Below are 14,973 nucleotides of genomic sequence, written 5' to 3'. Positions count from 1 at the left end.
ATAAGAAAACTTTGGATGATCCTACTAAGGCCAAATCTTTGCCTTTGTCCCCGGCTGGGGACTCCCACCAACCAAGATCTAAGAAGGCTAAAGTTTCTGCTTCGGAGCTCACTCAGTCAGCCCCAGTGCTTTCGATGCCTTGGCCTTCGGCACCATCAGTGATCTCGGCTCCGTCTTCTCCTGTAGCTCCCTCTGAGAAAGTTCAGTGGAAATGTTTGTGTAAGAGGAAGCACATGGACTCCACAGAGGAGTCCCTCATTGAAGACACAGACTTTGACGAGGGGAAGGATCCCCTCGGTCACCCTCTGAGGTATCCTTTGGTGATATCCTCGAAATCCTTAAACAGAGAGGTGACCGGCAGCTCTCTAATCCGACCTCTGAGGAGTCTCTGTTCCTGCAGACTTTTCGCACTTGGCCCCCTACCTCCTGGGTTACTCCACCTGCCGATGAACTTGTCCGGCTCATCATGCAGTGTGTGTGGAAGGCTCCTGACACTGTTGAGGCTATTCCACAGAGGCTAGATAAAATTGTGTCCCCTCCTGCTACGGATCCACATTGGTCTAAAGGTCTTCCTGTGGATGCTGTGGTGCTGGCAGCCGCAACAAAAAAGGATCTGGCAGAAGAAGAAAGCCAGACTGTTAACCCACCTAACAAAGAGTCCCAGGCCCTGGACAGGATAGGGAAGCACATCTTTGCATCAGCGACCTTTGCTATCAGGTCCCTGAATTATATGGCACACTTTACCAGGCTTCAAAGAGATTTGATTTCCGAGCTCTCTGAAACCTTAGCTGGTGCCGTGTCTAATGAGGTCCGTGACAAAGTGGCCTCTCAGCTGGCCACCATTGAGTCAATATCTAACTCGTCTATGTGAGGGATATCTCATGCATCAGAAGGAGCAGCTAGAGCGGCGGGTTCAGCTGTGGTCTTGAGACGACAAGCCTGGATGTGCTTGTGCAATTTCGTGGAACCCTTTAAGACTTCCTTTCATAACGCTCCCATTGAGGCCACTTCATTGTTTGGACCCAAAGTTAAAAGCACACTGGCCAGATGTCAACAGGACAGTAAGACCCCTTCTGCTGTAGGTGTCCGTTATTCTTCCTCTCAATGTGCTTTCTCCTGAAACCAAAAGAGTGGGAAGATATGGTTCAAGAAATCTCAGGGTCCTTTCCGTGACACACAGGCCGAGTTCTCCCCTAGAAGCAGAGTGGAAAACTCACAGGGAAGACACCACTTTTAGGGCAGAGGGACTCCACGTAACCAGGGTTCCAGGGACTCTTTTCCTGGCCAATCCTACCAGCGCTCCTGAAGAGCGGCCCAACTCCTTTCCTCTGGAGGTGGTTGGGGTTGTTTCTCCTTGTACCCTTCTGCCTGGCTAACCATCACCACCAATTCTTGGGTACAAAGGATTATAACCAGAGGTTATCATATCCCCTTCGATCTTTGTCTTGTCCCTTCAAAAAACCTTCCCAATGTTCCACCCAGTCAAGTGGAAGAAGCAGCACTAGAGATAGAAAAGCTGCTAAGAAAAAGAGTCATCCAAATAGTCCCTCCAGACCAGATTGGATCCGGATTCCACTCAAGACTGTTTTTGGTGCCAAAGGAAACCCGGGACGGGAGACCAATTTTGGATCGCAGTGTATTGAACAAGTTTGTGAGAGTACAAAAATTCTGGATGGTCACAATACAGTCTATCCTCCCGCTTTTGGAAAAAGATGATTGGATGTGCTCGATAGATCTTCAAGATGCGTACTACCACATAAAAGTGGACAGGCCATTAAGAAGATTTCTGTGCTTCCGTGCGGGAGCCAGTCACTACCAGTTCAGAGTACTGCCCTTCGGACTTTCTACAGCCCCCAGAGTGTTCACAAAGTGCATGGCAGTCGTCACAGCTCATTTGCGACTACAAGGATTCCAGGTGTTTCCATACCTAGATGACTGGCTCATTTCCGCCCCCACCAGACATCTATTGGAAGAACCCCTGGCATACTCTCTCCTCGCTGCACAAAGGTTAGGCATAACCATAAACTGGCAAAAATCCAATCTCACCGCATCTCAATCCACAGAATTCATAGGGGTCATCTTGGATACAAAGAATTGCACAGCATCCATTCCAGAGCACAGAATTCTAAGGATAAAGCAACAACTGATCCCAATCCTTTCAAGGGAGAAATCCACAGCTCACTCTGTCCTACAGCTGTGGGGTTCCATGGCAGCTTCCATCACCATTGTCCCCTTAGCTAGGTTTCATATGAGGCTTCTACAGTGGCTACTGCTCACCCAATGGTATCCTTTTCAGCATCCTTTTTCAGCCACGATTCGAGTAACCCACAGGTGCAAACAGGACTTAAATTAGTGGATGACCCACAACTCATCACAATGGTCTCACCCCTTCTTCCCCCAGCAACCCAAGGCTTCAGTGACCACGGATGCCTCCCTGATGGGGTGGGGGCTATGTCAGGGACAGACAGTCCAAGGCACTTGGTCCAAATTGGAGGCCCAACTGCATGTAAATGTTCTAGAGCTGAGGCAGTGCTTCTGGCGTTGCAAGCATTTCATCCTCTGCTGCCATCTGGGACTATTGCAATTCAATCAGACAACATGGCGGTGGTCTGGTACATTAACAAAGTGGAACCAAATCTTACCCTTTTTGTCGAGAGGCCATGAGGATATGACAATGGGCGATGGCTACCAACCGTTTTCTTCTAGCAACGCACATTCCTGGGAGTTCCAACGTGATAGCAGATAGACTCAGCAGATGCATTCTGCAACCTCAAGAGTGGTCCCTGAATCCCTTGATAGCTGCGGAGATCTTCCACCGCTAGGGCTATCCTTGCTGTGACCTCTTTGCATCCCTGATCAACTACAAATGCAGCAACTACTTCACCCTGATACCCCCTTCGGGACAGTCACCCAGGGATGCTCTAGTCCACGATTGGCCCCTCGGGTCTTCTTTATGCATTCCCACCTTTTCCTGTCATTCCCCAGTTTCTGAAGAAAGCCCGTGGGTTGAAGAGCAAGGTGATCCTCATAGCACCATATTGGCCTCGTCAGATTTGGTTCCCCTTCCTTTGGCCTCACCTGCTAGATCAACCATGGATTCTCCATCCAACCCCGGAGTTGATCTCACATCCGCAGAACCTGATTCATCCCAACTTGGACAGCCTGAAGCTCACAGCTTGGCTCCTCCAATTCCTTTGATTGCCAGGCAGAATGATCTTTCTTTACCAGTATGGGGCATTCTTATTGCATCTCATAAGTCTTCCACTAGAATTACTTATCTAAACAAGTGGAAAAGATTTACCTGTTGGCTGAAAGAAAAACAAGTAGATCCCATTTCAGCACCAGTGTCGATAATACTAGAGTATCTGGCCGACCTTTTCCAATCGTGTCTATCTACCATTAGAGTTCATTTGGCTGCAATATCTAATTTCCATGAGGGTGTCCAAGACTCCTTTCATATGTCACACAAATTATACAAGACCTTCATAAAAGGTGTGAATCATTTGAAGCCCCCTTTTAGAGAACCTATTCAACCATGGGACCTGTCATTAGTTCTACAAGCTCTGACAATGCCACCCTTTGAACCAGCTTCTTCTTGCGACCTCAAATATTTGTCATGGAAAACCTCGTTTTTGGTCGCCGTTAACTTCTGCTAGACGTATCTCTGAGCTTCAAGCTTTATGTATCAAGAGTCCATACGTGATTTTTCATAGAGATAGAGTGTCTTTGAGAACTAATCCTTCATTTCTGCCAAAAGTGATCTCTGAAATGTCCATTAATGAAACCACTGAATTGCCAGTTTTCTTTCCCAATCATTCAAACAGAGGAGAGTATTGCCTAGATATTCACAGGCAAATCCGCTTCTACTTGAACAGGACTAGGTCCTCTCGTAAATCTGACCAGTTATTTTTTTGCCTATTCAGGACCTAGATTAGGATCTGCTGTTGCTAAGGTCACATTAGCTAGATGGTTGAAAGACTGTGTGACCTTCATTTATACACAACGAAATATCCCATTGCCTACTACCATGAAGGCTCATTCGACAAGGTCGGTGGCAACTTCTGCTGCCATCCATGCCAGGGCTTCTTTACATGACATCTGTGCAGCTGCAACTTGGGCTATGCCTCATACCTTCATCAATCATTACAAATTGGATTTGGCCTCCAGGGGAAGAGCATCTTTTGGTTCTATGGTGCTCAGGAATGTCCTTCCATGAGAGCCTCCCAAGAATAGCGGTAGCTGGGGACTCTGTCCCGTACGTAAGGAATGAACGAGGATTAACAATATCAGATAAAGAAGTTATGTCTTACCATAATGTTCCATCTGTATTGTTGATCCTCGTTCAGTCATTACGATCCTCCCTCCTTCTGTCTCTTGTAGCTTCTAGTGGATCTCACCATCCAGTTCTCTTAGGTCATTTGACCAGAGATAGCCTCTACCTTCTTTTGACTTGCAAACTCAATCTGAGGTAACGGGGAGAGGGGAATTATGGGTAAGAGTTTAGCTCGAGAGTTTGTAGCTGACGCGAGCTTGGAAGATGGCCCACTCTGTTCTGAGGTTGGAACCGATACCCCACACATAATGACTGAACAAGGATCAACAATACAGATGGAATGTTATGGTAAGACATAACTTCTTTTTTCTTTCCCTGGGAAAGAAATCGCTAGTACCAAACACATACACACACACACTCACACACTCACTTTAAAACATAACCACCATACCCTCCACACCCCCACTGACTAAATATACCAACTCTGAGATCGCACTACAGTGGGGTAAAGGGCAATGCTACGGCTCAGGCCAAGCAACTTTTATTCCTGGGAAAAAAATCGCTGGCCTGAGCCTTTGCTATTTTTAGACTTCGGTCTTTATGTGTCGCTAAAGAGGCGTTCAATGTAACTCATCTTCGTGATTTTAATATAGACCCATTTCTTTTAGTGTTAAATCAAGTAATGTATTTTCTTGTGATGAAAACAATCTTTTCTCATTTGCAGAGCTCAAATTACTGAAAATATTTTAAAACATATGTCATAACAATATTAGGATGTTGATACAGTATGATAGTTACATAGATCATAAAACAAGTTGGCATTGCTTCTTTACTCAGCTGTGATTCATTCCACTTTATGACATTTGATTGAATGTCTAGGTGTATGTGAGGGGTGCTGAAAGACTTAAGACTCAAAATGAAATGAAAATAAAATGCCAGCTATTCGTACTTTACAGAATTCAGTTAATGAAGCCTAGGTTTGTGTTAATGCCTGTGGACCAGTCGTGTTGGTGTATGGTTTGTGACTGAACATTTGGCTACCGATAATTGTTACAGTTGTTTCCCTCTTATCTGGACTCTCTTTAACCAGCCTCCTCTCTAACTGGCTATCAAATTTCTGCTGTAGCCCTAGCAAAAGACAACAGAAAAGAACAACACTTCCGCCTCCTCTGGGCTAAATAATGACAGACGTTTGAGTTTTAGACGTCATATTCATTAGAAAAATGCATATCAACACAAATCATGTTATTCTAGCTGATTTATAACCAAAAAATGATATTTTGTATGCATTGTCTGATTAACCAGCCATTTGTTTATCCAGTCTAAGGTCCGGTCCCAGTGAGACCGGATAAGAGGGAGTCTACTGTACTCTTTTTTTTGAAGCTGCTTGTAAGAAGTTGTATTATACATGAAACAGGTTTCCAAGTTTCATTTTTTTAAAAACAGAAATCCGTCTAGAAAAAACAAATGTGAAAAAAGAAACCAGTCTTATAGATGCCAAGAAAATCAGCAAACATTTTAATGGTACATAAGTGCTTTCGTTCACTACAATCACTTGTGAACTTTTTCAAATAAAAACTCCCTCCAAATAACATCCTTAAATAACCTGTGTTATAATGCCATCTGATGGCTGAACAAAAAAATTGCTTTTTTACGAAATTTGTAAAAGTGATAAAATGCAGAACATCCTCATTGTCTGCAGATTTATCTGGTTTCTACAAAAGTGTTTTTTTCTTAAAGTTTTATTTTAGACCACATTAAACCTGCTCTGCAATTTAAAATACTGTCCTATTTAGAAGTGTTAGTGTTTACTCAGTTTGCAGCACAGCTGTGATTGCTGTGACGTTTCACAGCTTTCAGTATAGCTGTAATAAATTCAGTTAGGCTGAAAGCTGCAAGCATTTCTGAAAATTAAAAATTGGTGCAAAAATAAACAGTAGTAAGCATTACGTTTTTCTTTAATTGTTGTATTCTTTTACAAATCATTTGGATCTGGAAAGCACCCATTAACTTAGAGCCAACACGATGATTTTTAAGCAATGTAAAGTTTAGTAGACCAGTGTGGGACCAGTTTATTAAAACAGAAAAAATACACATTCAAGAAATTTTTGGTTGCAGAGCTATAGGAAATGTGTTAAATTATTTCCTTTGATTTTTTTTTACAGTATTTGCTGGCAATGGTGTTTGTATACTTCAAGCGTGCTTGTTTACTGGTCAAGGAATATACAGTCAGTAATTTCTTTTTGGCTCTGTAAGTATATTACATGTTGTAATGCATTATTTAGAATTCCCTTTTAAAGTTCAAAGTACTTTTATGAAGGATATGACATAATTTCAGATGCTAAATTTAAACAATGGATTTTCTGTGCCACATTTAATTATGGATACAGTCACTATCTGTGGCATCAACATACCACCTTTTAGTGACTTTAGTGTTGCAGAGCTTACCAGGAGTGTGAGGAATGAGTTGCACATGCCCTCTTCTTCCCTGCAGAGGGGCTGCATGGTTGCATGGTAGGTAACTTCCACAGTAGGGACGATGTGGTGCAATAAGTAAGCACTTTTTGTGACAGGAATAGGTTATCAATGTTTGCAGTGGGGGGCACATGCAATCTGACTCATTAACAATATTGTAGGTTACTTGTCCTTGAAAACCTAGAGGGTAGAGTTAACAAAAAAACTGTTATGCACAATGATACCCTATGTCTGGGGAGGGCAGAGCAGGGATGATAATAAAGAAAATAAAGTACAAGGTTCTGATGGTGTTTTTTTGGGAATGGATTTCAAAGAACTTGGCAGGTGTGTTAACAGTGCTTTTGGCTTAATTACTCAGTAGACTTCTGGACATGGGCACAGCTCCATAGTAATGGCAGTAACTGGACATGGACACAGCTCCATAGTAATGGCAATATCTGGACATGGGCACAGCTCCATAGTAATGGAAGTACCCGGACGTGGGCATAGCTCCATAGTAATGGAAGTATACTGTTCTGGAGCTTCTATAAAGAGGAGACAGAAGAACTAAAGATAGAAGTTATATATAGGTAAGAGTCACTTCAATTGTAGCAAAGGTTAGTTGAGTTAACAACCTTCAGGTCAAGTTCTAACATGGTTTGTGGCCAGGTCTATTCATTCCAACCTATTATTTTTTTTCCAATGTCACAGAAATTTGATAAATGACAAGTATAGTATGGTGTTTACTTGAATTTTGGTAAAGAATTGACATGCCAGCTGAAAAAGTTAAAAACTGAAAATAAAGCTAAAAAGAATGAGGAAACATTGGCAAAGTCAGAAAACTGTGTGCTGGTTATTAGGACACTGAAAGAAAAGGGGTGCAAAACAAATTACCACAAAGATCTACTGTTGGTTCAGTGCTGTTTAATCAATGTGTCAAAAATCACAATGGGCACATAAAAAATTATCATCAAATTTAGGTGGGGCAGAAGAGAGTAGTGAAAAAGCTGTTACAAAGGGACCTAAAAACATTAGAAAACCATACAGAAAAAAAGGACTGAGTTTTAATGCAGAGAAATGCACAACACTTTGCCTGAGTTTCAATACTGTATCAATTAAATAGCTAGTTGGAGACATTAGAGAAGACTTGAAAGTGGTCATACACCAAAAGTCTGAACCTGTGGTTCCTCTCGTACTGTTGCAACAATACATCATCAGTAGAGTAAAACTAACCTGTCTCACGATGGTCTAAACCCAGCTCATGCTCCCTATTAGTGGGTGAACAATCCGCTTGGTGAATTCTGCTTCACAATGATAGGAAGAGCCAACATCAAAGGATCAAAACATGACATTGCTGTGAATGCTTGGCTGCCATAAGCCAGTTATCCCTGTGGTAACTTTTCTGATACCTCCTGCTTAAAACTAAAAAAAACAGAAGGATCATGAGGCCCCACTTTCACAGTCTGTATTCATACTGAAAATCAAGATCGAGAGCTTTTGCCCTTCTGCTCCATGGGAGGTTTCTGTCCTCCCTGACCTTGCTTTAGGACACCTACATTACTCTTTGACAGGTGTACCACCTCAGTCAAACTCCCCACTTGACACTGTCCCTGGAGCAGGTCGTTCCCGGACACCCAGGCGCTTGGAGATAGAAGCGAGAGCATTTAATGGAGAGAAATGCACAACACTTCACCTGAGGTTCAGTTCTGTATCAGTAAAAGAATAGCTAGTTGGAGACATTAGAAAACACTTGAAAGGTCTTGAGGTGGTTATCTGCAAGAAAGGACCATAAAGCACATACTGTGAAAATGTCATAACGAGTAAGATACTAGGTGCCATTTTGGGAGAACTTTCTCAAGTAGTAGGGAGGTAATATTTTAGCAATAATGCACATGCATTATCCACCCTCAGAAGTGGGTTGTTGCTTTTATACAATGACATTATTTAAAAAATAAATTGCTTACCTTTCTTGAATAATGTCATTGTATGTTGGCACTTGAGTTTTCTTCCAACTTCTTTTTAGGGGACATCCTAAGCATGTACTACTGATATGTTTAGTATTTACATGACAGTTCTTGTATAGGGTTTTTTTTAATCTTCGCAAACCAACCAGATGCGCAGTAACAAGCCCCACCCAAACTCCTCCAACCTAATTACTGATTGTAAATGTTTGGGCGAATGAATATTCATAACGTTCCGAAGCTGCAAAGAAGCACAGTTGCGAAGTGTGGCAATCAGGGTCTTTCTATAACACAGGTAGTTTGTAGGACCATCACAAAATCCATGCTGTCCAAAACCTCTAAACAGGTTCTCAGTACAGTTCAGACTGTTACATTTCACTGGCTAAATGCTTTTAAAAAGATGGTAGTGATGTAAAGAAGCGGGGGTGTGGGGGGTTGCAGCGCACCCACAAGGGGGGTGCAGGGGGCTTGCTCCCCCCCCGAAAAAACAGACTAAATGATGATGTCAAGGGAAAATCTGCATTCCCTGTCAATCATGCTACATTTGCATGTTGAAACTCCGTCCTTGGCCTTGTCAGTCATGCAGGCCACTCCCATTCCTGCACGAACCTTTTGGTGGGTTCCTTAAAGTTAATATAGTACACTGCTGTTTTTTGCTGCATTGTTTTATCTGTGAATCAGGAGTGTGCAGTTGTGAAAATGTTTCCTTTAATAGTCATTGCTTCCCATCACATAACTGGTAAGTTTATTATTTTTATTTTTTTTAAACTTGCTCTTTGAATTAGAGCAGGGAAATACAGCAAGTGTAATTGGTTTTCATTGGCAGCTGTGCACCACAGTAATAGCTAACTTTCGGCCTGGCCACCAAACTAATTTCTATGATTAACAATGGACATTCTGATTGTTCTGTCTGATCAGTGTACCCTTTTTTAAATAGTAAGTACTTTTAATGAATAATATTTCATGTACAGAATTCTAGTTAGGCAATGACTTAAGTACTGTGTACTGTTTTGATGCTCTTAGAGAGGAAATAAAATCAATCTAACTGAGAGTGTATAGGAAAAAGAATATTAGGGAGCTGACAAAGAGGATACAGGGGAAAGGATCTTAAAAGATTATGAGAATTATATGTTTTTTTACAGTAGTGGAAAGGTGGGAGTAGGGATATGATATCCCTAGTGTCAGTGGAGCAACAGGTAGCATATTTACCTGTGGTGCTAATGGTTGTGGGTTTCAGATCATATTGGACAAATTATTATCACAATAGTATGCTTTGGGAAGTTGGCTACCCCAGGAAACTACCCGATTTATAACATACCCTAAAGAGTAGAACAGGGATTTGGGGATGTATGCAGGCAGCAACCTAGCTTTTGACCAACACACTTCTAAGGTACTAAGGAAATCATTCTTTGTTGCTCAACTTATAAGGAGGAGTATGACATCTAGGTGCAAGAACCTATGTCTGTAATGGATAGAGGTAACCTGCAAATGTTTGACTATGCATGCCGTAGCTTACACATACCCCTAAAAATAACCTCTAGGACACTACACCTATTGGATACATTTGGGATGCATGGCTATGCTTGAAAAGGCCCTTGTGATTGTTAGCCTAGTATGTACGTATGAACTTATGAACCTGTTGTTACTTAAAAGTATTATGAAGGTATTGTGATGGAGTATAGCACCTAAAAATATTGTTTCAACCACTTTTACCATATCTAGTTCATAGATTGGTAGTAGGCTGTCAGCCCTAGGACATATACATGCCTAGCCATAACAATTTCCTGGCTATTTCTTCCCACACTATTTACTTCCCTGGACCCCTGTCTAGCAGGGCGACTGACGTGATCCCTGGGGTGAATTTCCTTTGTCCCATCCAATCGTCAAGGTTCCTTTTGAAGAGGGCCAAAGAGGCACTCTGCTTGACACGTATGGGCAGTCTCTGGGTCAGGAACCTATCCCTCTAGCATGTGTTGTTTATTGTGATGACAAGGTTTAGATCCCTGGAGCGTGTGGCTCTGAGGGATTGGGATTTCTTTAAGTGTAGCATGTCCAACAGCTATCAGTCTTATCAAAAATAGATAATAAAATAATGAGCTTTTTGTATGTTGTAAAGAATGACTGAACACAGTTACTATATCTCAGAAATGTTCAGAACCTCCACAAGTACCTTTATTTAATACAACTTTCAGCATGCATTCTAGGGTGTAGGCCTGCCGCAGTCATACTGCAGTAAGAAAGCAAATCAAAAAGTGTAGAATTTGCGGTGGCCATGGTGGTGCAATGGTTAGCATTGCCACCTCACAGCAAGAGGTTCTCCAGTTCAATCCTCGGCTGGGGTGCCTTCTGTGCGGAGTCTGCATGTCCTCACTGTGCTCACATGGGTTTCCTCCGGGTGCTCCACTTTCCTTCCGCATCCCAAAGACATGCTGTAGGTGGATTGGGCACTACAAATTGGCCCTACGTGTGAGTGCGTGCATGTGTGTGCCTTCTGTGCATTCATGTGTGTGCCTTCCACAGAAGGCGCACACATGCACGCACTCACACCTAGGGCCAATTTGTAGTGTGCCTTCTGTTGCCAGCCTGGCGCCCAACCTTCCACAGAAGGCACACTACAAATTGGCCCTAGGTGTGAGTGTGTACATGTGTGTGCCTTCTGTGGAAGGTTGGGAACCAGGCTGGCAACTCGACACTCTAAAACTTCACTGCCAATCATGAGCAGACAGGTGATCCACTGTGGCGACCCCTAACCGGGAAAAGCCAAAAGAAGAAGAAGAATATAATAGGAATGTATAATTGTGGTTTGAAATATGGTTTTGTGACATCTGTAAAAAAGGCATTATCAATCAGTAAAAAATAAGTAGTAATACTGAACTAGTTCGGAGAGCAGAACACATTTACTTATTTATTTTGTACGTTAACCAGGTGAATTGGCTAATAGTATAAGACCCTCTTCAACCAATTTCTAGGCCAAAATGATTAGTAAAGCATCTATAACATTAACATTCTAAAAATGGATCTGCTATAAAATTCGTAGCATTTTCCTAAAATATTTTGTGCTAATATGTGTTACATTTATGCAAACACAAGTTTGACTTGCAAAAAGCTTGGAGAAATGTAAGTTAGAGTAGCTTTTCATTGTTTTTGTTAGAGGCTGTGACCCTCTTACAACTCATTGCATGCAATTATTTCTTACATATCCAGTGAAATAACTAACCCTAAAGAGAAGAGAGAGGGGGAAGGTGTGACTTACACACACAAAAAAAAATGATTACAGTTTAGACAAGATGACATCATTTTTCCACCAATGTTTTGGTGACAAAAACTAACCAGTTATCTGTAGAAATTAAACTGTACATTTGCAGATGCATTTAAGGGTACATGAGACAGGTAGTGTACCAAAATAGGAACGGGCAGGTCACTTACAATTGGGTAAAAAGTGCTGACTACACAGACAGTTCTTCTGTCATCAGCAGTATGTTATGAAGGGCTGGGATGCTTCTGCACCTGAGATCTGCAGCTGGCCAGGTGTTTGGGAGAGGAGAGGTGGGCAAACATTTAACCAAAAATGTGGTGTCACGTTGTTTATGCTTTTATTCAGCCTGGAGTTATATGTCAATAGGCCAGATTCTAGGGCACTTGGGGCTCTCTGCTAAGTTTAACTAACTCCAAAAAGAATGAAAAAAAAAATTCCCGCAAATTCATGGCAGTCAGTGCAAAGGGAGCTGCCATACAATATCAACAAGGAACTTGTTAACTGCAGAAAAATAGGAAATAGTGCATTCTAGCTTCCATAGCAGAATACTGATAGTGTTCTGTATCTCCAACATTGCGGACATGTTACACAATGTTATTCTATAACAAGCAATGTAAATTAATCTCACTGTGCATTCATGACATAGTCTTTGAGGCAGCAAGGCTGTCGTAAAGGCAGACAAATTATTTTACAGGGCACAGCAGCTGGATGTGAAACAAGGCAAGGCAATGACATCTAGTTGGACTCCCGATTACCATAAAGATGGGCTGTCAACAGAAATTGTTTCTTGTTATTTGAAAAAAAAAAGTCAATTCAGAGAATAACAGATAGGGAGCATACAGCATGGCACATTTGTATTCCTAAACATTGTGGTCAATCTTGGTGGGAGGATATGACTACTGACTATAGGCGTTCGGATAATGGGGGAGGGAGAAATGGCAAATAAAGAGATTGAGCGGGTAATGTGATATTATTGCTTCTACAACTCTTCACCTAGGACCAGAGTACATTGCAGAGAGAAACAGACAGACAGATCACATATGTACATATTTGGAGTAGATAAAATTATATAATACTCCCCCAAAAAAACTGAATGAACATGCACACACAGAGTTCATCTATCTTTGAATACTAGGGTACATGCTGTTGCAGGACCCTCACTCATGCCAGTGTCCTCCAACATGCCCTTATTGCATGACTTTTAAATGTACTACACATTGATTGCTATATTTGCTGTTTCAATTAACTTTATGGGGGGGTCATACTAAAAGAATTAAAGAGGGGTCTCCCAGTGGGGTAGTCCTGAGTGTACAGGCATGTTCCAGCAATTTATGCTTGTCCCAAAGCTGAGGGCAGTGATTACCCTGATTCTTTTAGAACTGGGACTAAGGTCTTCTGGCCAGTGTTGTACTGTACACATCCCATTAACTTTGTTCCAAGAATTCCGTCTTGCTTAAAATTGCACCACAAAACTCTCAGAACATGTGATGTTTTTCATATTTATCACTGCTGCAGTAGCCTAAGCTATATGGGTTATATCCTGCTAAAGATATAACAGATGGCCAGCTTCCAAAGCTTCAAGACACCTTCCACGTACCCAGTATGTTAGCTTGAGCTGAAGCTGATTGAAAGACAGGTTTGTGCAGCAAGCCCTTGAGAGATTTTCTAATGCAGAAAACAATGCTCCTCTGTGGGCTTTTGAGGATCAACAGTCAGCGCGTGCTGTTTCATTGCTGAGCAGTTAAGTTCCCTTTGGGGAACAACCTTCCACATCTTGTTTTTTTTGTTTAAACTTACTTTCCTTTTGAGGAAGGAGTATATGTTTTTGTTGACTGTCCTGCGACATTATTTTTAAACAGGAGTGCACTTTCATTTCTGACAGTTTGAAAGTTTAAACATTCTAAAACTGCTTTTTTTTCTGTAGTTAACCTTTGTTTGATTTACCTTTTTTGGCTGATTAAAGTATATTAGAATGCCTTTTTACTGTGTTTTCACTGGGAAAAGTTACTTTTAAATTACTTGCCTGTGCTACTAAGTTTCCCCAGAAAGTAGCTCCATTTTCACCTTGACCATGGAACAATCTACCGCTCCCATGGTTGGTCCTTCTTCCAGCCACAAAAAGAAAAATTTAACTAAACAGTCTTTGCCATCACAGCAGGCTAGCAGTTTGCCTCAGATGCAGGTAAAAATGAGAGAATAGTTTGAGGTCTGAAAAATCAATAAACAAAAGTTTGACATTTAAGAGAAGCAAATCTGATTTTATAAAAGCTGGGGATTGTGAAGAGTGAATGAAATTACATATACACTGTTAATTAAGGGGGAAAAAAAAAACACTCCCCATGGCACAAAGGGAAGAAGCCCTGACTGTGATTCAGACAACCCATGTTTGGTTAATATGGGTTCTGGGGACTACAGTTGGGATAAGATGAAAGTAAGTGATCATTGCAGGCTTATCCACTCTAGGGAAGGGAAACAGCTGTAGCTGGCTGTCTGGGTGACATCTAATGAGAACATTGGGTATTGCACCTATACATAATGGACCTGCAGAGCACATGTTGCCCATGATGCATAGCTCTCTGCCAAGAGAACATGTATATGAAGGCATGCATGATTTCCAGTGGTAGGCACTACTTGTGAAGCTCTAGGGAGCTGCTGTAATGGAGGGGGTCATGGAACTACAAGGTGTTAGGAAGAGAGTCTACTGGATCTGACAGGTTGCTCCACTCCCAATCACATGATTCTGATCCTTCTGTGGAACAAATTAGCTAATGAGACCCTTCTGGTGTAGAATGAATGGTCTATTTGTTTTTTGCCTGGACTGTAAGTGCCAGACTCTTATCATGACAGAAGAACAAATGCATCAGTGAGGCACTGGAAGGGGAGTCATTATGCAAGAGGAGTATGGGAAATGAGAAAAAAACTAAAGGAGAAAATAGAAGTGTGCAAGATAAAGTATGTGTTCATATAAAAAGGTGGCCACAAGAAATAGCAAAGTAATGCATTTACAAGTAATATTGCTATTGATGAGA

At 41.7% G+C, this 14,973-nt stretch overlaps 1 protein-coding gene across 2 annotated transcripts in view; it reads left to right on the top strand.

The window, feature by feature from the left end:
- Window positions 1-14,973, top strand: part of LOC122791296 (speedy protein 1-B-like) — a 493,214-nt gene that overhangs the window by 214,234 nt on the left and 264,007 nt on the right. Inside the window, exon 1 of one of the 2 annotated variants that reach the window (XM_044058981.1) lies at window positions 6,443-6,524. The exons of the other annotated variant lie outside the window; for it this stretch is intronic. Within the exon in view, the coding sequence (XP_043914916.1) occupies window positions 6,451-6,524 (74 nt within the window). The 5' untranslated portion in view covers window positions 6,443-6,450. Of the gene's footprint in view, window positions 1-6,442; window positions 6,525-14,973 lie in introns of those variants that run through there. 2 annotated transcript variants of the gene reach the window in all.

This window comes from Protopterus annectens, chromosome 17.part0 (assembly GCF_019279795.1).
Source record: "Protopterus annectens isolate FY-2018-M chromosome 17.part0, PAN1.0, whole genome shotgun sequence".
Lineage (NCBI taxonomy): Eukaryota > Metazoa > Chordata > Ceratodontiformes > Protopteridae > Protopterus > Protopterus annectens.
The sequence above is the reverse complement of the archived record's forward strand: the minus strand, read 5'-3'. Positions and strand labels throughout refer to the sequence as shown.